Raw genomic sequence first — 27,210 nt, 5'->3', positions numbered from 1 at the left:
GATACTTAAAACTCTGCTGTTTTCTGTCCCTTACAGGGACATTTACACTATAAAATCAAAGAACAATTAGCTATTTTCACATTCACATTACAGAACTACTGGACGTGTGAAGGCTGGAGAAATGGGCCAACTGGAATCTCACAAAATTCAGTGAAGGGAAATGCAGAGATCCACACCTGGGGAGGAATAGCCCCATGCTGAGGGCTAACTGGCTGGAAAGCATGTTTGCTCAACACTGGTGTGACCACATCTGGAGTGCTGTGTCGAGTTAAAGGGTCCCCCAAGTCAAGCAAAGACCCACAAAGACAATTAAGGGTTTGGATCATCTAACATATGAAAAGAGGCTGAGAGAGCTGGGACTGTTCAGCCTCAGGAAGAGAAGGCTCAAGGAGGATCAAATGAGTGCATATAAATGCCTGAAGGTGGAAGTAAAAAATACAGCCTCTTCTCAAGGGAGCCCAGAGACAGGACAAGAGGCAATGGGCACAAACTGAAATATAGGAGATTCCACTTAAACACAAGAAAAAAAAAGAACAACCTATTTAAACGGGTGGGGGGGGGGTGGGGGGGAGGCGGTGCGGCAAAGGTGGTCTAACACTGGATCAGGTTGCTCAGAAATGGTGCAGAGTCTCCATCCTTGGAGATGTTCAAAACCTGTCAGGACATGGTCCCAGGCAACCTGCTACAGTGGACACTGTTTGAACAGGCCATCGGACTAGGCAGTGTCCAGAGCTGCCTTCTAACCTCTGCCATGCTGCGATTCTAAGAAATCTCTTTTCAAACCTGCTGCCTGCTAACTTCCTGGAGTTATACGTTTTTAACTCTGACAAGCAGTAAGCCATCTATACTTTCCTCTACTCCTTTCCAATAACTCTAACATTGTATTTGCCTTCCTCTAACTGCTACTAATAATTGATTTAACATTTTCAGAGAACTACAAAGCTCCAAGACAGTAATAGCTTATTTATAATTTATGTTCCTCCTCTTTTCTCTCCCTGTGTAGATTATTTTGAATTTTTGGACACTGAACTTGATCTACCATTTTATTGCCTACTTACGCCTTATTGCAACATACCACTGCAACTTTCTACAGTCAACTTCAGCTTTTACTACAAAAACCTCTATCACTTCAGTGGTAACTTCCCTTCATTGTGAAGAAGGGACCTGTTTCCCATCTGGTTAAAAAAATTGCTAATATACAATAAAACTCTTCATGTTTTGGCAGTTTAACTTCTTTGAGTATTTGGTGAGGAATACTATTAGAACCACTTTGAAAATCCAAGGACAGTGTACAGAAGTCAGATTTTCTCATCAGTAGTCTTCCTGGAAGCTTTTTTTTTTTCTTCTTTTTTTTTTTTTTTGGCGCTTTAAAATTTGCTGCATTAGAATCTTTTAGTCCAACAGAAATAATAGATTACGTAACACATTTAATAGTTCAACAATTTCATGTCTCTGATTTCTTTCAGAACTGGAGATAATTCTGTCTAGCCCTGGCAGCTTAGTATTTTATTAGTTTGTTTTAATCATAGAAATGTTGGCTAGAAGTCTCTAGTCCAATCTCCTGCTAACACTAGGTCATGTCTGGCCATGGCTTTGTCTAGCCAAGTTTTGAAAGCCTCCAAAAATAAAGATCCCACAACCTCTCTGGGTAGCTTGTTCCAGTAATGCACTATCCTCCTAGAAAAACAAAACACCAAAAACTTGCCCAGCTAGAATCTTCAAGGTGAAATTTGTGACTGTTGCCCCTTGTTCTATCACCTGCCATTACCAGCACAAGTTTGGCTCCATCATTTCTGACACTGCCCTTGAAGTAGCTTTAGGCTTGCAACTGAATTCCCCCTTAGCTTCTTCCTCACCAGATTAAACAAGCCCAGTGACCTTAACCTCTCCTTGTGTGCCATGTTACTATTATGCTGCCTCTAAACAATCTCTCAAACTACTTGGAGAAATTCTAGCCTTTTGGCTGCTTCATTAACTTTAATGACCTTCTTCATCTTTATGCAGTTTCCCTTTTCATCTTACATTAACATAAGTTGAATGTCATCATCAAAGAGCTATGCTGTAATGGTAACCACAATGATTCAAATTCAAAACCTTTACAGAAATGAAAAAGCTCCCCCAAATTCACTACAACAACATTGAACCAAATCTCAAACACTGTTCAGGATCACAGAATGCTGTTTCTCAAATGGGTGCTGTGAATGCTGGTCAAAAAAAACAGATGGTATAAAAATTTAGCCACTTAATTACCTTCCTCTTTATACATTTATGTAATTCACAAGTGTAACAGAAATAGCCTGTTATTGTGTTTTCTAGCTTTTCATTATCTCCCTTTGTACGTCACAGACACTGTTGCCATTCTAGATGGATGATTAGTAGTAGCTCCATTATTCTGTACTTCAGGCATGATTTAAACCATCAGAATTCTGCATTACTTGCAGAGACAGTTAACTCAGTTACTTAACTGAGAATTTTTTTTTAATAAAAAGCATAAAACACTTTAAAATCCAACACCACCCACTCCATCATTAGAACAGAAATTATACTCAGGGATTACAGTTATTCCACAGTCATTCTTTGCACCTCCAAGCTTTCTGCCTATTATGTCAAGTTCATCCTTAAAAGTTATGGACTTAATTTCATCCTTATTTTCTAAACTTCTGGTTTTGGTGCAGAACACATATCTTTTGTCTTCACCTAGCTGCCTATTTGTATGCATCTAGCTTAAGTGGGCTTTACTAGTACAAGCTTCTTTTCATTGATTTCTATTTGATCTATATTTAGGTCTGTTTTGTTGCTGTTGCTGCACACAAGATCTGAGATCTATCAGTTTTCAAAAATACCAGGCCAAAGACTTTGAAGTTCTGAGACAACATTTTTAAGATAAACATAACCCAGCAGGTAAGCCGGCGAAGAAATGCAGCCTGTGAGACAATCTCACAGTACTAGCTCAATAATGACGGCTAATAATCAATAATTATATTTCCAAGATACCCTAGAAAATTACTGACAACATTTGAAATTTAGGTCAACAGGGGAGGGGAACAGTTGCAGGATTCAAAAGCTACTTGAATTATGGCACCTTTTAATATAGATTCTAAATAATTCCCTATGTTTATTGCCGAGTTGCCTGTTCTCTTATGTTCTTTCCCATATATTTCAAATCAGCACTTACCAGTACCGGAACTTGGAACCCAAAGTGAAATAATGTGCAAAAAAGTTCTTCTGAGGGGGAAGTGGTCTGTCCAAGCGGAAGAATGTGTGATGTTCAACGCAAGCTTTCCACAAATTCTTACATGCTCGGTAATTCACCATATTGAATCCCAGTAACGTTTCTCTAGATTCATGCTAAAAATGAGAAAAATTTATTTCAGATAAAGTATTCCCAGTTACTTTTGAAATTAAGATAAATACTGTTAGCTTTGTTTTTTTGGTTTTGGTGTTTTGTTTTTTTTTTTTGAAATTACGCTTTTTGAAGTGGTTCTCTAATTTTACATTGGCTTTATGTATTATAAACCCTTTTAAAATACCTCTATGTTTTCTTTAAAGGAGTTTTTTTTTTCTTGTTTTGTTTAAATGACCCTGCTCAAAGGTTAACAGTCTGTTTAGGGATATTGAAACAAGGCTAGATGGGAAAAAATCGTCCCAAAAGGTAGGACCCAAACTACATTAAAAGATTTCCACGATTCAAGAACTCAAAGGCAACATGCCTTCCTGTTTCAAGATTACTACAGTTAAGACGAGGAACTGTCATGCACATGTGCCAATCAGAGATTGGTAACAGGTACTGATCTCAAGAGCAACTGATGTGCCTACTTTTAAATAATTAATTAGGTTCCTGGTAAAGGAAAGAAGCAAAAGAAGCAAAATTGCAAAGCAAGCTAAGCTATTCTGCCCATTGAGGGAGCTTGATTACAACCTTTGTAGGTCAGAAAACATCATCAGCACTGTGCTTTCTCTTCACAGTACTAACTCCTCCACAGCATTTAGCACACCTTAATTGTTTTCACTTAGCCGTAAACTTCTTTTCCAAGTTAAGCTTTTGCTGGCCTGCTCATCTTTAGATCTGCTGAGATATCAGGGCATAGACCTGAAACTCTTCTCCCAGTGTTGTATTTGGGAAGTCGTTGTGACTAACGGCTAAGAACACCACTGTTATTTTCAGCCACATAATGAATTTAGGATAAAGAATAAAATGGGTTTAAAAAGTAAACAGCAAATTCTGAGTATCTATTGATGAAATTCAAGAAATTATATGCAAGAAACGAAAACCTGATCTTTTACTTCAATTTACAAAAATTACGTATATCTCTTTTCTTAATTTCCAAGTACTGCCAACCGTTCCCTGTGTTTTCTAGACATGTTAACAGAAGTACTTAACAATTAAAAGTTACAAACAAGGCATCTAAAATTAAGTCCATTACCTATTCAGTTAAAAAAGGCTTTATCAACAACGTAAATGTACAATAATATAAACAAGATACATTATTATTCTGCAAGGGAATAACCATGTAAAATTATGGACTGCCTCATCTGGATCCAGTAAAGGATGAACCAGCTAAGATTTTAGATTCCAACAAAAAGTTCTCATGATGTAGCACATTTTAATGCTCTGTCAGCCCTTTACACTGTTGGAAAGGAGAATTTGACAAGTTATAGGAGTTGATGATCATGCGTTTTCATGTCACTCAAAGCATTATAATTATGGGTTGGGGAAAAAAAAAATATGCTGCTGTTTCCCCTAGTTTGTATTCCAGAGAATGAGCTGATCTGATTCTCATGCCACCATCTGATCACTAGATCAGGCATGAAGCATGAAGGAGGAGCTGGTACGATGAGAAGGAGCTGCAGCTAGATCGGCTTAATTGTAATGCGAAACAGCACTTTCACAGGAACTTGGTGTGTCAGAGCTTTAAAGGTACCTTAACAATAGTTCTATTCATGGCTTTTAAGGTTTTCATTGCAGTGCAGAGAGAACTGATTCTCAAACTCTACCCTTGATCTCAATTACAGCCAGGAACCAATCTTTAAGGTAAAGAACAGTATAAGATATTGGCTCCTAAGTGCACCCATCCTTTTCCTATCCACCCTTGCAGGTTCTGTAATATCTAAACCTAAGTTGGGCACTTGAAATTCATCTTTGCCTATGATTCTGGGGTGCAAGCCCTGGTTCTATACTGCTCTCTGGTAGCTGGATTTAGAATACGATTGCCCCTGTTTTCCCTGAAAATAGTAGGTTTGAATCAATGTGGGCTCAGCATAAGATCCCAAGGCAACATTTATAATGTCCATGGTACTTCAGCCAAAAGCACATAAAATAACAGGACAATTATACTGCAGCCTATGAGAACGCTCTTACAGCACAAGGCTCCAGGAAGATGCTGAATGCTCTATGGTATGACAACGACATAGAGGTATTTCAGGGTTTTAGGTCTGTTGAGACAGTGTTAGAAGACTACCTCAGGGAGTCACAGTTGGATTCTGCTCTGAAATTACTATCTTACTAATTGTGTCCATGGTTCCTATTAGAGAGAGGAAAACGGTCTGCTTGCTACAGAGCGGGAGAAGAGTGAAGCAGCTGGAATGCAATACCAGTGGGCCCAAGTGTGGAACTACAGGTAAGTCAAATACCACCATGTAAGTTAATATAAATCATCACCTTACAAATGTACACCATGTGGCAGGCTACCTACAGAATCCAAGAAGAAACACTGGAGGGACAGGGCAAAGTAAAGGCTAAGTCATGTCTGTGGTTCCTTTTATTAAAGGGACAAAAAAAACAACAAAAAAGCAGAACGCACATTGGTGCGCCTCACATACCACAGCTCAGCCCTTGAACATTCACCTTGGGTGAGGACATTCATTCAAACCCACCTTTGCCTGATTTGAAACAGGGACTTCAGAGCAGATCTCTTGCGTCTCAGGAGAGAAACTGGGTTGAAAAACGTATTCTCTAGTGGGTCTCTTTCACTTTGCCCAAACAAAGAAAAATCCCAGAACAAAGCAAAAATTCCCTACCCCCATCTCTGAGAGAGACAGAAAGACTTGCCCTTTATAAGTGGCAAGATTTTCCAGAGACTCAAGATATTCCACAAATAGTGGACAAAAGTCCTGTGGAAGCTTAAATGCAACAGAGATTGTCCCAACAGTATCTGCTCTTCACGCAAAAACCCAACAGCAGAAACTTCAGTAGGATTAGGCAACAATCAACTATGCATCTAATGAATGCCAGTGTTACTTAAGATCAAGTATGTACTTGGGAAGATAAGCCCATATATCACCTTGTGATTCTAGCCTAAGTTCTTTCTAAAAGTCAATAAGAAGAAAAAATTCAAAGCACAAACTTCAGATACATAATCGATAATTAAAAAACAAACAAAAAAATCATTTTGGCCACGCACTGAAACCAGGTCTTGGTCATGGACAAAACTAATGATATTGTTTTGTTACAGACTCAAGTAATTTTTCAGTGGACATCTGGGCTCTAAAAGAGCAAAAGAACATGCTGAACAGCTTATTTGGCTGTTGAAGAATCAAGACCACTGAAGTATGCTGGACAGCTTTAAGAGTTTGATGCTGACTATTGACATTACAACAGCCAACTAACTAAAAAGAGAGAAGCTTAAGGAAACATCTAAAAAAATGAAACTACTGAATTATTCTCAAACAGCTTCAAAGCCTGTAAGGGAAGCAGCATATGGAACAGGCAGAATAAACAAAAAGATGGTGAAAAAAACTGCCATTGAAGTTATGGCTCAGGAGGCTTCTAATGTCGGATGAAGAAGCCACAGATATAACATTCTTTTCCTCCCACAAAATCATAAAGAAACAATGGAAAAAAAATATACTCCAGTGGATGTGTGCTCCAGCTATATAATTGTCAGAATACACAACCAGCTTCCATTTAAGATTATAATACTCTACCAGTTGAAAATGACTTTGACATTAAACTGCTTCATCTGACTTCCTTTAAGTGATTTATTTAAACACAGATATAATCTATTAAAAGTAGGCAAATAATTCTTTACTTATGGTGATGCCTCTAAGCAATGCTAAGTCAGGGAATAAATTTAATAGGTGATTAAGAGATAAGGCGCTTGCACTTTTGAGGACAGTTGCAATTAAAAGCTCTCAACACTCATTAGCAGTATTTGAAAAATATTAGGACTTGAAAAGTATTATTAAAATATTAGAATTTGAAAAGCGTTAGGACTACTTAAAAGCATATGTAGCCCAGTTTGGGAAAAAAATACCACCACTGGAAAACTCCTCTTCCAAGTCCACTGATTTAATATCCTATAGCATCTCAGCTTTGCATCACAATAAACATGGTTTCTCAGCTGTACAATTTGTTATATATTTACACACAACTTTGAAACACATCATCAGCATACCATGAATGTATTTTCACTGCCATATCGTAAATTGGTGCTTTTGAATATACACTCAAAGCACTGGACCAGAGGTATTTTACATACCAAATGTGCAATCACTGAGTCACTTCACCTACTTTCTGCTGCTTAAAAAGAGCCGTTTAGGCTCCCTTTACTGTTAATGGGAGTGAAAGCAAAAGTAAGCATATAGCACCAGAGAGCAACTTAATCCATCCTAAAATGTACTTCACATTCACTTTTCACCCTTTGTACGTGTCTGGTTACTACAGAGGAAGTCTAATGATTAGTTAATTATCATGAAACAGAAAATATGTTCTTTCTTAACTGAAGCTGAATATAGGTGGGATCAATCTTATCCTACAAGTCTACTCAGGGAAAGTAACTCTGGAAGTAACAATTTTAATATTAGGTTTGATTAAAAAATTAGTTTAAGTATGCCTTCTTTGGAAGCCAAATTTGAGCTTTGATCTTAAGATATTCATGACTTGGAATGAATTAAAATTAAGTCCTTGCCATCAGTTTTCATCTGATACATAGAGTTTAAAGAAAAATAGTACAAGGCTTTTTAATTTGTTGGCTTGGATAAGATGCCTCAGAAGAGAAATTACATTAGTTACATATACTACATTCTGGTGCAAGTAACAATATGCAGAGTATTAAAAAGCAACAGAAAAAACAAGATGAGAAAGGTATCTTTATATTACCTTCAATTACATACAGAATTTTTTTCTGCAGAAAATACAGAAAACACTCAAGTACAGTGCCCTATCTGATTTTATATCTAGCTGTATCAATCTTCAAGGTCCTGAACTCTGCTACTACAGCCTTTTCCTCAGGTTCTGATTTAGAAAACAACTGCAGTTCATCATTTCTGAATTCCAAATAAAAACCCAAATTCTCATCTCAGATCTAAATACAACATTTCTGCAACTGTAATGGAAGTTACACACACTGATATCACGACAAAATTTGACCTCTGGGCTGTCAGAGATCAGTTTGCCTTTGAGAACTAGCCTATAGCTCCCGCAGGGTATTAAGAAATACCTGTGTCACCACAATGAAGCCTATCCCCCCCGCCCCCGCCTTTTTGTATCACTACCATTTTCCTGCTCATGTTGCATGATGTCTGCTCATGTTGACAGATACTCCCATTTATTTCATCTAATAGCCAAAGTTCATTTCTTTCTACACAGTTATTCCAAAATCCTCTGACTCTTGTTACCCCAATTCTGAACTGACAGCTACTCATGCTGCTCCAAGCACACGGGTTAAACTTCTCATACCAAGTAGTACACAACAAAGTGTCTGCATGTGGTCAGGTAGTTCCATTTGTGAGAACTGCAGGCTCCTGCGCCTCATTTTAAAGGATCTGCTTTTAAGATATACAGTTGGACTCCTGTTTTCAGTACTAGTCACCAGCCATTGGCCTGATCTGACATAACAGAAGTTTCCTCCTTACATTTTTCTTGTTTAACCATATTGTCTCTAAATCTGGAATAGTCCTATAGTAGTCAGGATGCATTTCTGCCTAGAATCCATCTTTTTTATCTAGTCAGTAACTCTGCATTTCAGATCTTCAAATTCTTTCAGCTGGAAGAACTGCACAAAACCTTTTAACTGATCTGATGAGTTAATCACATAGTCATATTTTTAATTAATTCCTCCATCTTTCCCCAGTGATATGTCTGTGATGGGTTTAAGACTGTAATCTCTTGGAGGCATGGAACAATCCATTTCTTGCCGAATTAAATGTGTAGTGGTCCTGTGGTGCTTCACAGGGTAGCAAACACAAACCACAAGCAGCGAAATATACACATTCTTCACAAAAAGCTTCAACTTTTTCCCCAACAAATTTAGAAGTAGGCATAAAAAATTACCATATGTAATTTAAAACTGCAAAGAAATTCTTATCTCTTCTGTTTAAATATAATAAAGCCAACTTGTATTACTAGATCTGAATAATACAAATTGGCATGTTTTAATCAAACATTTACTTACAAGCACATACACAACTAGAAGCAGCATTAAGTATTACCTTTAATTTTAATTTGGTTTCTTCTAAAATTTAAATTGAACATTAATTTACTTTCAACCTTTTCAACATTCGTATTATATAAGCAAGTTCCATTTCCTGCATACAAATGTAAAACTAAACGTATCTAAAATATAAGGCAAATCAAATGAAAAAACAAGTCTTATAAAGCATTGTAATGGCCCATTTCAGAACTAAAATAGCCAGAATGCTGGTGAAACTGAACTTTTAATTGCAGATAAAGGCAAGAATCAACATAATATCAGTCAGTATAAAGCAGATGTGCAGGATGGAGAAATTTCATTGCTCCCATTTTTTGAGATGAAATTTAAGACAGGACTTACCAATTCTTTCCGAAGTTGAATAAAAAACTGTTTGCACTTAAAAGAAATTTTTACAATCTTCAACCTAAATGAGAAATAAAAATCACAATATTTAAACACTTGGTATAGTGAATCATCGTTAAAGGCTTAAATACACCTACTGAAAATACACTTTCTAGAGAGAACAGATTTCATTTCATTTCCACGAAATTTCCATAGACAAAAAAATAAGATATCAAAGATTATACAAAATAGCTTGTATAATTTGAAATTTATGAGCCATATATTTAACTTATCTATGAAATTCACTTGTTTCCATCCTAAACCCAAGGCAGTTGCTAATTTAACTATCTTTTCCCAGCTCCAAAGTCCAAAGAGATATTCTATCCCCAGGTCATTCCAACCAGAGGTTCTCTTTTCTGAGACCGCTTTCATTATCCCTTAGAATATGAAAAAATACTTTGAACTTCACCTGATTCCTGAAAGACATTATTCCTCTATGTTCTTACATGTCTTTAAATATAATCAGAACTTGTTTTAGTAAAATAGCTCAGACAAGATATAAGCATGGAGATAAGGACTTGCGATCTTGGTATTTATAAAGTTAAAAAACAAAATCATCACACTCTGAGGAGGAAAAACATTTAAAATATCACGACAGGGAAAAAAATCAGCCTACAGATCTTTTCGTCTTGCAGGTTATCTATAAACATAAGAGATGCTGACAGTAATTCCAGGGTATTTTGGATGGTCGCTGTAATGCTAGTTACGCTAAATGGGAAAAGACAGGCCATATTTCCATGACAATCTAATTATATACTTTTTCTAAGAAAAGCAATATTAGGATAGTGCACATCCTTTACTAAATATACAGGAGTATTATTTCAGTCAAGAATAAAAGCAAGGTTACAATTGTAACAAGAAAAAACATACTAACTTTTGTGACTTTGAAAAGGAACAACTGATATGATGCTGCAAACTGCAGAACACTACATTCAAATGCCATCTCACTCAAAGGAGATTTTGCTGACAATTGTCATGAAACTCAAAGCAAAAGAGAATCTAGATCACACAGTAAACTTGTGGGAAATTACATAGCAAACTCTTCAGGGGTTACAATCAACATTTTACACAGCATGTTTATACGGAGCACCCTAACTAACCTGAACTGTTATCTCTGAGCGTCCCTGTACTTCAAGTTATTCTATTGACTTGATAAAGCTACAAAAGAAAGAAAGAAAAAAAAAACCAACAACCAACAAAAACACACCCATGTCAGTGAAGACAGTGCTACAATTTTTGAGATACACTTATTCATGAAGAACATACAGGGACCTCAACTGGAATTACTACTTGCATATTAATCACCTTGTTAAATAAAAAACCCTCTAGACTAGGAAGGATGAGAAGCAAAACATTAACAGACACCTAAGTTGGATATCTATATATAGAAATTATCTTCTTAACTAAATCAAATGGAGACATTTTTCTCCAGGGGATTATTCCGAGCACGAACCTAACTTGGATGTCCTAATTTGTTGAGAGAGTTTCTATCTCTGACACCATAAAGGTAGTCTGTGAATATTAGCCTTTAAATTATGCTTATTTAAACCTTTTCCCGTTTTTTTTTTCTTTCCTAGCTTTACCATTAATTAAAAAAAAAAAAAAAAAGAGCAGCAGCTATAACTTTGTCCCCCCCCTTTTTTTTTCAATTCTTAACAAATTGTTGCTAATGAAATTAGTTTCTCAAGGATTAGAAACTAAAAAGGGGGCTACAGCTTATCTACCGAAATCAAATTATTCCACTGGCAATGTAGCAATTTTCTTAGCACCTCCTGTGACAAACAATTGCTTAAGAATAATTAGGGGTGGGTCCTAAATTTGCTGGATGGGATAGACACCAGTGATTATAGCAGTCTGACTATGGAAAGAAAACATAAAAAAAGTTTTATTAGACTACTTAGGCTACAGTTAATCAGAAGTGTATTGTGATTAATTTTCTAAAATTTTGGGGTACAGGGCAATTAAAAGAACATTTTAATATATACCTTTTCTAAAAACTGAACTGCACACACTCTACAACATATCAGATTTGCTTTGCATGCCAACAGAAAACCTGAAAATAAACCAAAAGTATTCTATTTATAAAAACATTCTACTGCTTTTTACTCTTGTTTTTCCCTTTTCTGCTAAAGAACTTACTGCCTTCGGTGATTTACAGACGCAAGGAGAATAATAAGGATGAAAGCTATACACACTGCTTTTTTAATCTGACCCCATAATTTAGGCAGACTGAGGTCAGCTGCCTTTTAAGCCTGAAACCATTTGGAACAGACTCAAAATTATAACAACAAGGTCTAACTCAACCCATAAGAGTCACCATTTAAGTACAAATAAATGACTCGGCAAAGCCGAGTCTCAGCTACTTTCAGAAAAATACAGCAGATAAGAGAGAGTTCATATGCACTGCTCATACTCTGCTAGTCATTAAATAAGAATATCCATACTCGGCCAAAGCCAAAGGCATGTCTGCCTATGTTTCCTTTGTCTGACTGTTGGCAATGGTGCCTATCCAAGGATAAGGGTAAGAACAGGCAGGCATCAATAATATTTTCCCAGTATGATTTTCCAGTCTCCAGTTATCTTAGACATCCTAAATCATAAGATATATCTTTTAAAGTGATATTTAAAAGTCCTAGTCTATAGCAAAGACTGTACTCAAACACGTGGAAGGAGTCTCATGATATCAAGCCCTGGTTCTAAGGACTTCACCACCCCAGCCCTTGCTGGGAGGGTGGTGAGGCAGGACACAAGCAACCCAGCAAATTTCTCAACCAAGACTTCTTTGACACAGGTTCTGGACCTGTCAGCTAAGGAAGGTGCTCTTGGTAGCACAACTCGCAAACAAGGAAGGATTGTGCAGATTTAGTAGTCAGAGGCAAACTTGGGTCCAGCAGCTGTGAGGTGGTGAAGCTAAAGATCCTGAGGGAAGTGAGGAGAGAAGCAGCAGACTAAACAACTCTGGAGTTCAGGAGAAGAAACTTGAGCTTGCTCAGAGCTCTGGTAGGCAAAATCCCTTGGAAGCTGCCTTTTGGGGCACAGGAACTGAGGAGAGGTGGCCAATCTTAAAGGACAATCTTCTGAATCCAGAATAATCCTGATGTGCTAGAAAACATGCAAGCATGGGAAGAGGCCAACTTGGATGAATTCGGAACTGCTAACCGAGCTCAAACACAAAAGGAAGTGTTCAGGATGTGGAAGCAGGATCAGATGATGCAGGAGGAACACAGAAGTTCTACCTACGCATTCAGGGATAAAACTAGGAAAGCCAAAGTGCAACTGCAGTTCCAACTCGCAATGGATACGAAAGGCAAAAAGGCTTTCTAGGGGTACGTTGACCGCAAAAGAGAGGCAAAGGAAAGCATGTCTCCACTGCTGAGCAGGTGATCTAGTAACAAAGGAAAGGCTGAGGTACTCCATGCTCTTCTCCTTTGGTCTTCAAGGGCAAGATCTACTCCCTGGATTCCCAGGTCTCTGTGCCTGGTAGCACCATTTGGGGAAAAGAGAAACTACCCACAATATAGGAAGATCAAGTTAGGAAACACCAGATAAAAGGCAGTCTCCTTTGTTTTTCCTTATTTCTGTCTTCTCTTCCTCCTGTTTCATTTCTCCCCATGATCATAAGGAATGCAATATGCGTTTATTTCTTCCCACATATATGCATGTCTAGCCTCTCACTTGTCTCAAAACTCAGCTCAGGAGTACTGAAAAAAGGATATCTAAACATTCACTGTAGCCATAAAGCACTGGGAAGACATTACACAGCTCCAGCTGCACAGGAGCAAGAATAAGTAGAAGCAAGAAGAATAAGTATCAGGACCGGTGTCGCTGGAGCAGCTGCATGAGTATGGATAAAAAGGAAAGGTAATAGGTCTACTATTGAGCTATATTGTGAGAACTGACATTTCAGACCCTTACTCATAGCAAAAGAAAGCCTGTAATAGGACAAAATGGGGAGGGGTATGCGAGGGAAGGATGTTTTTTTTTCTATAAAGACCAATTATGTTGGCACTATAGTCTTCACAGGAAGAAATTAATATCCCTGATGTCAGCTGATATGGTTGAATACAAAGAAGAACTGTTTAGGTAATTACATACACACAAAAACCACACTAAGAACTTAGATCAGCATCCCTGGCATGCAAACAATATGAAGCAGAGCTCACAGAAACCTCTAGCTTCCAGTAGGGACGTGTAGCATAATTATGACTTACATTGTGCATACTCAGTAATTTACTGGCGTGTTTTACAGAACCTATTTCTACTACTACTGTTTTCCCAAAAAAAAAACCAAAAAAGCCTGAATTAAAACCTTTCTGATTATTACAGCATCGCATTTATAAAGCAGCCTTAATCCAGAAATGGCTCTAACACTTCAAAACTCTTACCAGATGAAGGATATCTTTCTTAGAATGTGTCACTATTAGAAAGGTAGGTCTTGCTGACTAGTACAGTAGTTCCAGACTTATTATTACAAGATCCAGTTTTAATTTACCCAACTAACAATGGAGACTGAAAATTTGCATGCTCTGTAATTGCCTCAGGCTTACTTTTCTTGGAATGCTTACAGGCAAAATGTTTACCTTGTTCAGCTGTAACCAGCTGTGGATAACACTTATGTCATACCTTGTCTTTTTTTTCTGTCTCCAAAAATCTACTAAAATTTGACCATTCACACTGTTTCTCAACATGGTAAACCACATAACATTCTACAACAAAACTTGAGACTAAGGTTAGCACAGAAAACCAGAACATCTCAGAAATTCACCGGATTGCAGGAAAGATCGAGACTGTGATTAACATCTCGAATCTCTGCAAGGAAACTTACTAAATGAGAACAGGTCACTGATTATAGGTAATGGATCTTACGCTGTGCTAAAAGAAAACAACAAAAAAACCAAGGATATCAACTGCCCATATCAGTTTGAATGCAGAGAAAAGTTTTTCCAGTTTCAATTGTGGTAATCAATTTAATCTGTTTATATGAAGTTGACAGTCCAGCCAAGAACTTTAGAAAAGTCCCATGCTGCATTGCCCAAGCACACAAATCAGCAGCAAATGAAAATGCAAAACTTTTTTCACCATTTTTCTAGAGCAAACAGCTTTTCTGCCTGGTAAACTAATGTCTATTATGATAATTTTATATGGCTGACTTCGCCCACTCAGAATGCTGTTATAGCATATTCAACGACGTGTAATAAGAAAGGCTGTCAAAGTGGATTCCAAGCAGGCAAAGGGAAAGTTACTTCTGAGGGAACTAAAAAAAGCGTTGGGGAAGGTGACATAACTTCTGTAGAGCACTTCTATAGAGCACTATAGAAGTTATAGTGCAGAACAGGATTTCTCTTAGATTTTCCCCCTTCATATACGAATAAATAAGAACAGGATCCCAAGAAGACTGATAACTAGAGTAACATATTTAATGAGGATAACTATGTTTACAAAACAGCTTTAAAAACTATTATAGTTAAGAGGAGAAATAAATGACAGCGTTTTCTGCAATAAATGCACTTTTTTGATCCTTATAATGAAAATGGTTATCTATGGATGAAGAGATGACAATATCCCAAATGCCCCACCTCAGTTATCCTCAAGTGCCATATCTACATAAAATTGAACACACACAGTGCAATTAAATTATACGTGACAAAACAGATACAAGCAATCACTCTCCACGTTAATATTTTTAAGTTCAGTGGTCTCTTTAAAGACTGTGAGCTAGACCATAACACTGGCCCTGGCTCTATAGTTAATTAAAAGCTTACAAACTACTGAAGAAAAAAACGTATTAAAATTCATTATAGTTTGCACCACAATCATTTAACAGCACAGCATGCAGAACAGGACAAAACCCCATCATAAAATTACCCATAGCACAGCATGAGGTAAATCATTTCCACTTGATGTGCTACAACTAAGTTTCAGTCTTTTTTTAAAGCATGGGAACCAGGTAGTGGTAAAAATATGTTTTGAGATACCAAATAAAAACATTAGCTTAAACAGCTGTCCTTACCACTGAAAGGTGTTAATTCGTATTCTGTTCTTAAAAATTAGTATTCCACCTGACATCACTCCAATCATTATTTCATTATTACTCTGATCCTTTAAAAGAAAAGAGAAAATTACTTGAAGAACAATATAAATATCTTTGAAACCTCATACATATTCATTCTCATCTCTCTCTCTAGATACACAAATGCCATAGTAAAATAGATCTCAATTAACATGGAAGGAAATGTGTTTTAATAAGGCAAGTAAGAATTGAATTATTCATTCCTACTCAGGACAAGCCCGAATGTTTGCTCCGACTTCTTTATAAGCTACCACAGAATTTTAATGTCTTAAGTTAGATCTTCCATCTTCCACCAGCTTCAAAGAAATACACAATATTGGGTATTCTAGCAGTTTATTACGAATAACAGCACTAGTAGACTGGCTTGACATTTGCTACACTAAAAGCAACCAACAACTTAAATTCCTACCTGGAAGGAAATTGCAATCTCAGAATAGAGAGAGGAGAGATTCTAAAACAAACAATATCGTAAGCATATTTAAATAGCACATTTTTCCTGAAATATCTTTGCACTCTAAGCAAACACCTGCTATAGGTCTTTCAATATGTGTGCAACAACAGCAGGATACAGAGAGCAGTGAAGTGGGATACGTTTCAAATTCTATTGCAAGTTTCTCTAATCTTAGGGAGTAGGACAAGAATATTTAAAAAACAGAGGTGTCTTAGTTACTAAAAATAATTCTGTTCAGAGGCTTTGCAGAAATGGTAGCACTGTACTGACAGGTTAAGATCATTTGAGTCAAGACCTCAAGCTACTTGCTGTACCAGATAGAACTGACACTGTATCAAATTATAGTATGCTCACCTTACATTAACAGTTCATATTATATAATTGTAATGATTTACAATTTGGTTCTAATTGGAACCTTAAATATCAAAAGCACATTCAACACATACATTTTTCTTATTCACCAGTAGCCCACTGAACTGGCAGTCAGGCCAACAAGGCTCAATCTGAACACCACATGTATAACCAAGCCCAAATTTAAGCAAAGAAATACCCTCACTAGAGTGAAATAGTAGCTATTGAAACTGGTAAATCACAGTTAGGCACCTAATAAAATAATATTATTTTCATTTTTTTCCTCTTGTAAGCAGCAGCCAGGAAGGCTCACTAAAAATAAATATTTATTTTTCCATAAATCTCAGAGGAATCCATTTTTACTTTACAATACTAGTTCATCCAAACTTACCCTTGCATAGTGCAATTCAACGCCATAAAGTTCTAAGGTACGTGCTGTATTGAGATAATTGAACTCTGCCTCTGCAGGAGACAACCCTCTGAAAGAAAGAAGCTAAATCAGAAACATTCTGACATAACCCCTCACATCAGGTCAGGCTCCCTAGTGAGCTAAACCAGAAAATCTGCATTTGTTTTACTACTTCTGCCCCCACACTGAAATCTGTATTTGCTTTCTCACTATAAACAGACTGTAACCCAAAAATTTTAACAGAAAAACACTTGTGCTTCCACATAGACAAAGACTTGACAAGAGTCCACAACACAGCTTGCAAATGCACACGTTTTATTTCTAAAGCACTGTATCATTTAAATGTCTGTGGAGCTCTAGAACCTGGAAATTACTTTTGCAGTCCTATATTTTGTATTGATAACAGCAATTTCTCTCCAAGACTCACCCAGAAAGTCTAAATTATCAACTCACTTTAATTTCTTTACCCTACCTAATAGAATTTGCTAAGCCATTGACTGAAATGTAACACAACATTCAGTAGTTTCTAAACCCAACAACACGCCCCAATTAAGCAAATGCTTTTGTAAACATAGCTTACATTTTGTTAAATTTAACTGTAACATAAAGCACTGAAGTTCTAAAATACCAAGGAACCATCACTGAAAAAGTACCACAATGTTACACACTGGAAAAAAAAAATATTTTCCATTGCTTCATCGCCTTTTCCTCTTTAGTAAAAGGTCACAGACTCACACGCAGGAAAGAGCAGATATTGAAGAAAAGGACTTTGTTACTTCTAAAGTAACTCTTGTTTACTGGTGAGAGCACCATGAAAACAAAGCCTTTACGCACCAAGCATTAAAATTATATCCTGCTAAGTTAATATCCTATGCAATACACACAAATACTGTTTTCAGTTTAACATGTTAATTTTTTCACTTATTTTCCCTGTCATTCTGTCATAGATATTCTGTCTGCACAGAGTATCAATGGTACTTATTATACTTATTATACAGACAACCTACAAAAAAAAAAATCACATTAAACGTACTCTTAAAAAAAAACAAAACAACAAAAAACCCCAGAAACCTTTAAGACAAAATACTCGTTTTTTATATAATAGCACAGCACCAGCAGTCAGGATTTGACAAACTCAGTCAATATCTTCTGCTGTAAATCCTTACATGTGCTGCTGATGTAATTTTGCTATTTCTTTTTCAAAGTCTTGAGGCTGGCTAGGGATGAAAGAATAGTCTGAGAGGTAGCCTGGCAAGTTTTCTGAATGGTTGTAGTCTCCCAGCTCGGCTAAAATATTAAAAAGAGAGGTTATTGTTTATCACTGATGTACCTGGCATTGTGCAATGCCCCCAAATTCACAAGAGCCTGCTCCCACATACCTTATGATCTACAGCAAACAAAAATAGAGAAGACATTTGAACTCCCCTTTTCCCTTTAGAATAAACAGTCACATTCTCAGTGAATACCATGGAGATCATGTAAAGACAGCTTTGAGTAGGTACTGATGAAGGAAGTTTATAAAGTGTTTAATTTTTAATACACAAGTTAGTTCATAAATACTGTCATAATGGCTAGCACTAAATAAGATACTTCAAGGTATTTGATTTTTTTTCTTTTTTTTATTTTACCTTTACTTGCTTTCATGTTATTACACAATATATATAATTTTAACACTACAATTGCTATTTCTTCATTAAGATCTGCAAAAACTACCAACTCATTCTGTATCAAGATATATTCAGAAGCATTAGAAAAATATTTTTTTGTACATTCAATTGTATGTATGGGAAAAAAGTACTCATACATACACCTACATTGAAACTACTGTACTTGAAACTACTAAAAAGTGCATTCAAATAATTTCTAACACCTTCTTAAAATTATATGAAATAAATTAAAGTCACATTTATTATCAGAATAAAAAACATACAAACAACAACATTTGCTAAAAATACAGGCTTTCTAACCATAATCCAAAAAAAAAAATCAGCTTTCAATATCTGCAATCCATGTACCAAATCTGCAGTGATAGACAAGTAACCTAACATGTGAAAACCGGAAAGTTCACAGCAACACAGCATGACGTGGGGGCTTGGGCAGGCCTACTGACACTTTTATGGGGCATGGAAGAAATGACAAGAGGGATGAAGCGGAGCAGGAGGGGAAGGGAAGGGGAGGTAGGAAAGAAGTCTGGGGCACTTGAATCACCAGAAAAAGATCCTATTGTAAATAATTTAAAAATTGAAAAATGGGACCAGGTTTCATAACAGAATGCATGCCTTGCTAAAATCCACTACAGAGAACTGTCCGAGATCTACGTCTGCTACCTACCTATATTTATAAAGAATCCCAAGAGCTAAACCCAGAAGGAGTTTAGTAGTAGGCATACACAGAAAATCATTAGACAGAGGTCTGCACACTGAAGAACTTAAGGGCAGCAGGATCTCATATATAAATGTAACTACAATGCACTGCACATCCCGCCACTTCTACAATATTTGAAAAATAAACATATTGCATTCTTAAAAGCTTAAAATGTCATGAACTGTTCATAATGCCTGCTTCATTATCAAGTACTTCATCTCTTCTAAGGCAAATCCCTAAGGCATGACAGCACTTGCAATACATATCTATTTCCAAGCAGCCGGAGTTTGGCAGTTTTGTTTAAGAGAAATTGCTCTATCGATTGATCTGGAAAAAGGTAACCACTTATCAAAACTATGCATAAAACGTTACATTAACATTACTATGTGTTTTTTCCCTGAAAAGACTAACATGGACACTATTTCTCTGATATGTACAAACTATACATAGTACTAAATGTAGATAAAAGTATCTTTAATAGCAGAAAAACACATGAATATAGATGGACACATCAGGATTGCTTATAAAACTGAATTTCTGACAATCACAAACTTCAAGAACAGTCTCCTAGTTGGTTGTTTGTTGTCTTTGGCTTTTTTTTCCCCCACTGAACAATTTAAGTTTATGAAGGAAAATGGGGAGAGAGGAAGAGGACTAAATCTCAGTCTCCAAGACCAATCTACTCACTAGATGGCTTAAAATTGACAACACAGGTGTTGAACTTTTTGGTCAAATATAACCAGAATTCCCTTTTCCACACCAATTTGGAGGTTCACTGTATGGTATGTTAAAAATGTTTAAGTGCCTAAATATGCTTTAGTATAATTCTCAAGAAAAAAACCAACCCCACACTTCAGAGTACAGAGAAATACAAGAGGGTTGTTTTGGGGGTTTTTCACCGCACGGGTTTAAAGAAGGAAAGCAGAGAGTGTTACCAGTATTTTTTCCATATCTAATTCAGCAAAACACGCTGGGGGAGAAAAACCAACCAACCATATTTCCTTAACCATGAGAAAAGTAGCATCACGTCCACAAACATCATGATATAATGCTATACAAACTACATTTTTTAGAAACTAATCAATACTGCTTTTTATATATTTCAGTACTAACATGTACATGAATACTAATTATACTTACATTGAACAGCATAGGAAGCCAGAAGAGCAGCAGTATTATAAGGACAGGGCAATCTGTTTTGTTTTGTTTTTAAAATGAGAAACAAATAAAATTACATATGTCATATGAAATTTGGTTATTTTAAAAAGCCTAATCTTTCATAATATATGAACAAATTGGACAGATAATTATTATAAACACTTCTACTTGCATAAACAGTAATTTATTTTAAATATATTTTTATTTTGCAGGTAAAATCCCTCACCATTAACTTCTTCTGAACCAACATTGCATTTAATGTTTAACACAACAAAAATGTCTTACCTTCCAGTAAGAATGTCCTGTTTAATTTGCAAAAAATACTGGTACCTTATTTAGAGAAAAAAACAAAAACAAACAAACAAAACACACTATAATTAAAAATAAAATTATTTACCATTTTTCATCAATTTAATGCATTTTGCTTTCAGTTAGTGAAAAACTAAAACTTTACATTTTGCATGCTATTTCTTAAACTCCTATGAGAAAGAAATTAAACTGTGATTAGTAAAATAATAATACAACTTTGTAAATTAAACTAGTTACAGGCTATGAAGTTATATGATATATTTCACTAAAAGGCTGCAAATTTCATTCTACCCGATTTACTTTCCAGTATTTATGTTGAACTTAAAGTTCAAAAAAAGGAAAAACAAGTGCCTTCATGATGAATGAGTGTGAACAATAAAACTATATAATATGGCAACCAAAAGCTGAAGTTTGCATCTGTGTATGGAGGTACCTAAATAAGGATGATTTGTACTCCAGGTAGATAAAATTAATTTATTCTCATTGAGTATTTGATATTACTCTGTTTTCATTTAAATTAAAAGAATTACTCTTAGTATTTTGGAGTTACATTCTTAAACAAAAGTTGTGGATTCTATTATGTCAAACGCCTTCCAACTGACTTCCCTTGGACTTCTGAAGTTTTCTTTAATTACGATGTGAGAAAAGCTTGTTTTAGAAACTCGTCTAGTCTTCCCATGCCCACTCTTTCAAGTCAGGAAGGAGAAGGAAACAGCAAAAGGAACAGATGAACACTTTTAAACAAGAAGTATTTCCCACCAAACAGTGGCAGCACAAACACTATGACTTAAAAACCCCAACAAACCCAAAACTGCAAACAGATTTCCCTCTAAATTACTTCCTTTGTTTCTCCAACAAAACCCAAATATTATGTTAACGTCTCGGAATGAACCTTTTGTTCTTTCAATTTAGTTCCTTCATATTTCACTCAAAGGTTTTAGACAATTTCAAAGAAGTACAAATGTTTACATCGAGTGGCAAAGCACACCTGCCATAAACCTCCACTGACACCGAGATTGAAGTGGGGTAACAAATGAGACTTACTGAGATGGCAGGATGTTAGCACAAGCTTGAATTTTCAGCAAAAACCCCTTCTAATAGGGCATAAAAGCAGCTGCAGAATTTAAACTCTAATGCCTTTTTATTTAAAACAAAAGTTTCACTGAGTCGAAAATTTAAATGTCATTCCTGCTTTCTTATGAATTTATTCTGTTTTGGGATCTCCTACATCATCATCTTCATCATTATTATTAATCTGGTTTCCTTCTTGTAGTTCTGATTCAAAAGTAGAGAGTTAGCCATACCCATTCATTATAAACACTCATCAAAATTACTTATCAAAAACACCTAGCTCAAGTTTGACTGAAACCAAACATTAAGTATTTCCCAATATTAACTTGCACTAAGAAATTAAAACCAAAATCTATCACTTCATTACACATAATATGACTTCTCATAATTGTGTAGTCATCAGAAAGTGGATTAACTACCACTTTAAAGACTTCCACAAACATTTACAAATACACACATGGAAATCCAATCATTTACAAGCTAAATATAGTGGAAACGTAAAACATTCCATGTTTGAAAGAAAATGAGGGAAAACACTTGCAAACTGACAAGCAAAGATGTTAGCCCATGTGCTCAACTCCTACAAAACCATCTAGAGGTTCTTTAGCTGACCAGAACGGCAAGAAGCTTACTTTAAGGTATTAACCTCAAGAAGTTAAAACTGAGACATTAGCCACGCTTTAGAGACCTCAAAATACTTTTTCATTTTCCACCTTAAAATGCATATTGAAACCAAGAGACAGATAAAGCAAAATTTCTTTACCTGTTAAAAAAAAGCAATAAATGACAAGTTAAATTTATATATTAAAAGGATATGCTTCACATGCTTAGCTTGCACATCTCTCCACAAATATACTGAACAAATCAATTTTTCCTGTTAACATTTACGGCTGGAAAAATGTAGGACAAAAACATTCTGTATGTGCAGCTGCACCTTCATTTTATTGTACTTTTTTGGTGTAATGCTTTATTACAAATATTCCATGGTACTTAAGGGACCTCATGAGTAAGGAACACCAAGCAGAGTTCATTTTCTGCCCAGTGTTTCCAGCAAACAGCGAAGTTCTTCGCTTGTTAGCTAGCCACCCCAGTTTGAACACAGAAGCCTTGCATATTATTGAGCAAAATGGGAAATCAATAGAAGCTTTAGCAATGTAGATCTGGAAAAGCCTGCACAACAAATTCAGCTAAAACAATGAAGGCGGCATTGCATTACAATGTTTTCACCTTCCTTCTCTCTCTCTCTCTAGAAAAGGGTAAGGCAGAGTGTGGCTAACTGGAGTCAATGTTAATAAGCAAGTCTTTCTTCCATGAGCAGACTAACGAAGCTCCATTTCCTACCAAGCCAAGTTCCTGAAGCCAAACTCTCCAACACAAGGTGAGCTCCCGCTGACCTTTCCTGACCTGGGGCATTCATAACCTGCCTCCCTCACAGGAATTTGCAGAGGTCTAATAAGACTTGAGCTTGCACTGAACCCTTCCCTGACACCTGTTCACACTGCCTTACATGTCGACTCATTCCTCTGTTTTCATGAAATTTATAAAAACTGAGCATCTTTGAAAAGTCTCAGCTTGAGCTTGAATTGTCAGAAGTTTGTGCTTTGTTTCTTTTCTTTTCTTTTTTAAGGGGCGAATACTGATTACATGAAAGGACCTCGTCTTTGTGACATGGCATCCTAACTTCACACCAAAAAAACCCACAGATAACAACTCTCTCTTTATAAAATACAAACGAGTTTTCTCAGGGGCAATTAGGCCTATTAGCAAAAAAGGCAGAGCTGACCTAGATACAGCAATCATACATTATTTCTAATCTAAAAGAATGCTGTATTTATAGCTTTGTATTTACAGTATAACATTTAAAGTAAACAGTTCTCTCTTTGTTACTGTTTACTTCACATTGATCAACATTTACTGGTTTTTCCATCTCCTTAGGAATATTACATATTGTCCTTTAACTCAAATAACACATTTTTCATTATTTGGATATAGTAAATTGCCAAATTTTCTTAGAGTAAATATTTCAATAAAACAAAGCCTGATCCAGGATCTCTGAGACTCATTTTAGTAAATTCTGTCTGCATAGATGCGTGTAAAATTTTGTCCAAATTATGACAAATCAAAAGAAATTGTAAACAAACGTGGACTCAAATTTTCACAGTTTTGGTACTTACGTTTCTAAAGCTATCCTTAATAATTTAGATACTGTTTTTTGAATGGGGCTGACCTGTTTTCAGAATGGCTGACATCCAGAAATTCCAATCTGTCAAACCATGCCAGTTATGTAGAGGACCAGAATTAATTAAGAATACTAAAAATTTGAGGCATTTCTTCAGGGACTAATTGCAACTCACAAGCCTCCCATCTTGGATTCACACTAAGCATTTTCTTCAACAGACTTCAACACACTGCTATCAAAAAAAGCTTACATGCTTTAAGCTTGGACTACAACCGTACAGAGATTAATTTTATTAGTGCCAAGCAGAAAATTGGGGAGGGGGTCAAGAGAAAATGCAGAAAGCTCAGGAATTTTTTAATCACAGAGGAGGACACAAGTAAGGAAAAAATTAAATTTGTACTCATTGGTAAATAGTGGGATTAAGTTTTTCCTCTCTTCTCTATTTTCCCTTTTCTGTTTCTACTTGGTAGTATTTTCTTCATGTAGTTACTTCACTTTGCATATAAATTTGTAAATTTATTCACAGAGGCTTTTTGTTATATTGATTTGGTGCAACTGCATAGTTCATATCTGTAATTATTAGGCACAAATTAGAAGCTTGCACTTATGACATAAAAATGATTTAAAAGAAAATTTCCATGTTATACCTTAAAAAAATTAATGATAGTTTTCCCCTTAAACATAAGCCTTCTAGAAAAATGTTTTATGATAAATTAATTAGACCTACCTTGTATATTCTTCTTGGAGCTTGTTTGGGTCACTTACAAAAAACTTAACTCTAAAGTTCAAACTGTGAGGCGATCCTCCTACGGTCAAGAAAAGTTATTTCTATTTAATCAGGGTACCCTGGAAAAACAGCATAATAATGATATATGAATTGACCAAATACATACATGTACTCACTTTTTAATTGTTTCCTGATAGGTTTGTTTGGATCCAGCCACCTCTGGAAAGAGACAAATTATAACACTAACTTTAGAGAAACAAAAAAGTGCAAATTATAGCTTTATACATCAAGTAACTGTTGCTTTTCTATTACTTTTTACTCAGTCTTTTACCAAAATGTCTTGCTGGCATACAAAGTCTTCTTACTGATTCTAGAAAGACACCAACATTATTATCAACAGCTGCTATTGTTCTTCTTTCCCTGAGATTAACCTTTGCTGTCCAGATATCTGTCTCTTACAGCGCTAATTCGACAATGACTTGGTTCTATGATTGTCACATGAGCCTGAGAGAGGTTAGAACTCAATTATGGTGTGTTTAACAATCTTCAACTACTCTTTAAACTGATCATCTAAGGTGAACTAACTGTGGCAGTGAAGAGCTATAAGCAGGCTAATTTACCCAACTCCGAAGTTAATTTGCTTAAACTAGTTCCAGTACTTTTGAGTCTGCATTTTGCAGGTCTGACACATCCAGGGAGCGAGCCCACTGGCTCACAGATCCTCTTCAAATTGTCAGCCTGAGTGTCATCTCTGGTAAATCGCTAATTGGGATCTTGGAAACCAGAGACTCAGCACTCAGCCCACTGGATTAAGGACTACAGAACAATTTTACCAAACAGCGCCCAATGTTGATCGTCTGTACAGGAGAACGCTGCTGTGGGGAATTACAGACAGATCTTCATAAAAATCAACACTGCAAACTTCAGAGAGAAGTATGGTTCTCTGGAAAGCCCTACAAGTTGTTTAAACCACTCCCCACTGGCAACCCAGCAGACTTTGCACATACCAACGTAGTTCAGTTAAGTCTTAAATCTATATTTGTTATAAATACTGTTTGATGCCTCATCCTGCCTTGCAAGGCAAGCCTACACGCCTTAGGAAACAGTTCTATGGCCACAGTTCCTATGAAGTAACAGAGACCTAACCCTGTACAGCATGTAACTACCTCACACTTATCACAGGGCTTTTTATTATTTTTTTCATGTGAAGGAGGAGGAAGCAAACGCACAGAGGTACCTGAGCTATCTGACACACACACTATGGATCTGAAGTTAGTTCTGAGTCATTTTATTCATTGGGAATAACAAATAATGATGACTAAATCCAAATGCTGTATCCTTCTAGTAGATGACTTAAGAGGAACTAAAGCGACAGTTTGATACAGCTTAAAGAGTGTGATTATTTCAAAAAAACCTCACACAAGATCAATTGACTTTTAAGACTAAACGTAAAGGCTTAAGAAAGGACTCTCCAGCCAGGGATACACATTAATTTTATATAAGAATCTTTCAAAACATGGTGAAAGATACTTGAGTATCTTTAAGCAAGGGGTTATGATCAATATATCTGATAAATGCACAGGTCTGACTGATAATCCTCCAATATTTTCTTTTTTTGTGGGAAGTACTGTTTGAGATTACAGTTAATCCAGAAAACCTGGAATTGAAATGCCTAGAAGAAAAGCTTGCATTTACATTTCCTTCTGGTTGTAAAGATCAATTTGGTATGTACTAGCGTAGCTCAAACACAGAAGTGTAACTTTTTCTTGAACCATATTATCAGGCAATATCCATGCTTTCAAGTGATATCATCGGATCCAAATGCAAAAGCTGATTTTCTCTCTGGGAAACTGCAGAGGGTTAAACCACTTAAAGAAGCTGTAAGTTGACAGGATTTAGGCAAAAGTACCAGAACTTTATGAATCAAGGTGCTGCTAGCAAGACGTGTTATGCTATTTACATCCCAGTAAGTCTGAGAGGCAAATAGATTTGGGGATCCGTGAGTTTTGTACCCCAGTCCCTTGGAGAGTCATTTCTGTACTCTCTCCTCCCCCAGCAACAATCCCTGCCTCGCTCCCTCCTGCCACGGGTGCTCCGGCACCCACGCTGACAGTATTTGCTGCACCCTCGCTCCCACAATGCACCAATACCCCCTTCTCAGCATTGCTCCAGGCATTCACAGTCCAAGACCCTCACCAAAAGCACCACTCCAGCTGCACACAGCATCAACACTTTCTTGCATTGACTTTTACTGTGACATTAATATTATACAAAAACATAAAGCTTGTGCAGTTTATGAAATCTATGTT

General features: G+C 36.3%; 1 protein-coding gene across 2 annotated transcripts in view; it reads right to left on the bottom strand.

The window, feature by feature from the left end:
• Positions 1 to 27,210, bottom strand: part of PTPN4 (protein tyrosine phosphatase non-receptor type 4) — a 120,831-nt gene that overhangs the window by 40,419 nt on the left and 53,202 nt on the right. For both annotated transcript variants that reach the window (XR_015699233.1, XM_087734358.1), the window contains exons 4-12: positions 25,078 to 25,120; positions 24,902 to 24,980; positions 20,901 to 20,945; positions 20,598 to 20,650; positions 18,260 to 18,380; positions 17,076 to 17,163; positions 15,823 to 15,911; positions 9,771 to 9,834; positions 3,176 to 3,348 (exon numbers count right to left, since the gene is read on the bottom strand). Coding sequence is in view for 1 of the 2 variants with exons in the window: in XM_087734358.1 (XP_087590484.1) it covers positions 3,176 to 3,348; positions 9,771 to 9,834; positions 15,823 to 15,911; positions 17,076 to 17,163; positions 18,260 to 18,380; positions 20,598 to 20,650; positions 20,901 to 20,945; positions 24,902 to 24,980; positions 25,078 to 25,120 (755 nt within the window). In the remaining variant the exon portion in view is untranslated. The remainder of the gene's footprint in view (positions 1 to 3,175; positions 3,349 to 9,770; positions 9,835 to 15,822; positions 15,912 to 17,075; positions 17,164 to 18,259; positions 18,381 to 20,597; positions 20,651 to 20,900; positions 20,946 to 24,901; positions 24,981 to 25,077; positions 25,121 to 27,210) is intronic.

Source organism: Nipponia nippon, unplaced genomic scaffold (assembly GCF_047370975.1).
Source record: "Nipponia nippon isolate SJK-2023a ecotype South Korea unplaced genomic scaffold, ASM4737097v1 scaffold_5, whole genome shotgun sequence".
NCBI lineage: Eukaryota > Metazoa > Chordata > Aves > Pelecaniformes > Threskiornithidae > Nipponia > Nipponia nippon.
Note: the sequence above shows the minus strand (reverse complement) of the source record. Positions and strands in the feature narration are given on the sequence as shown.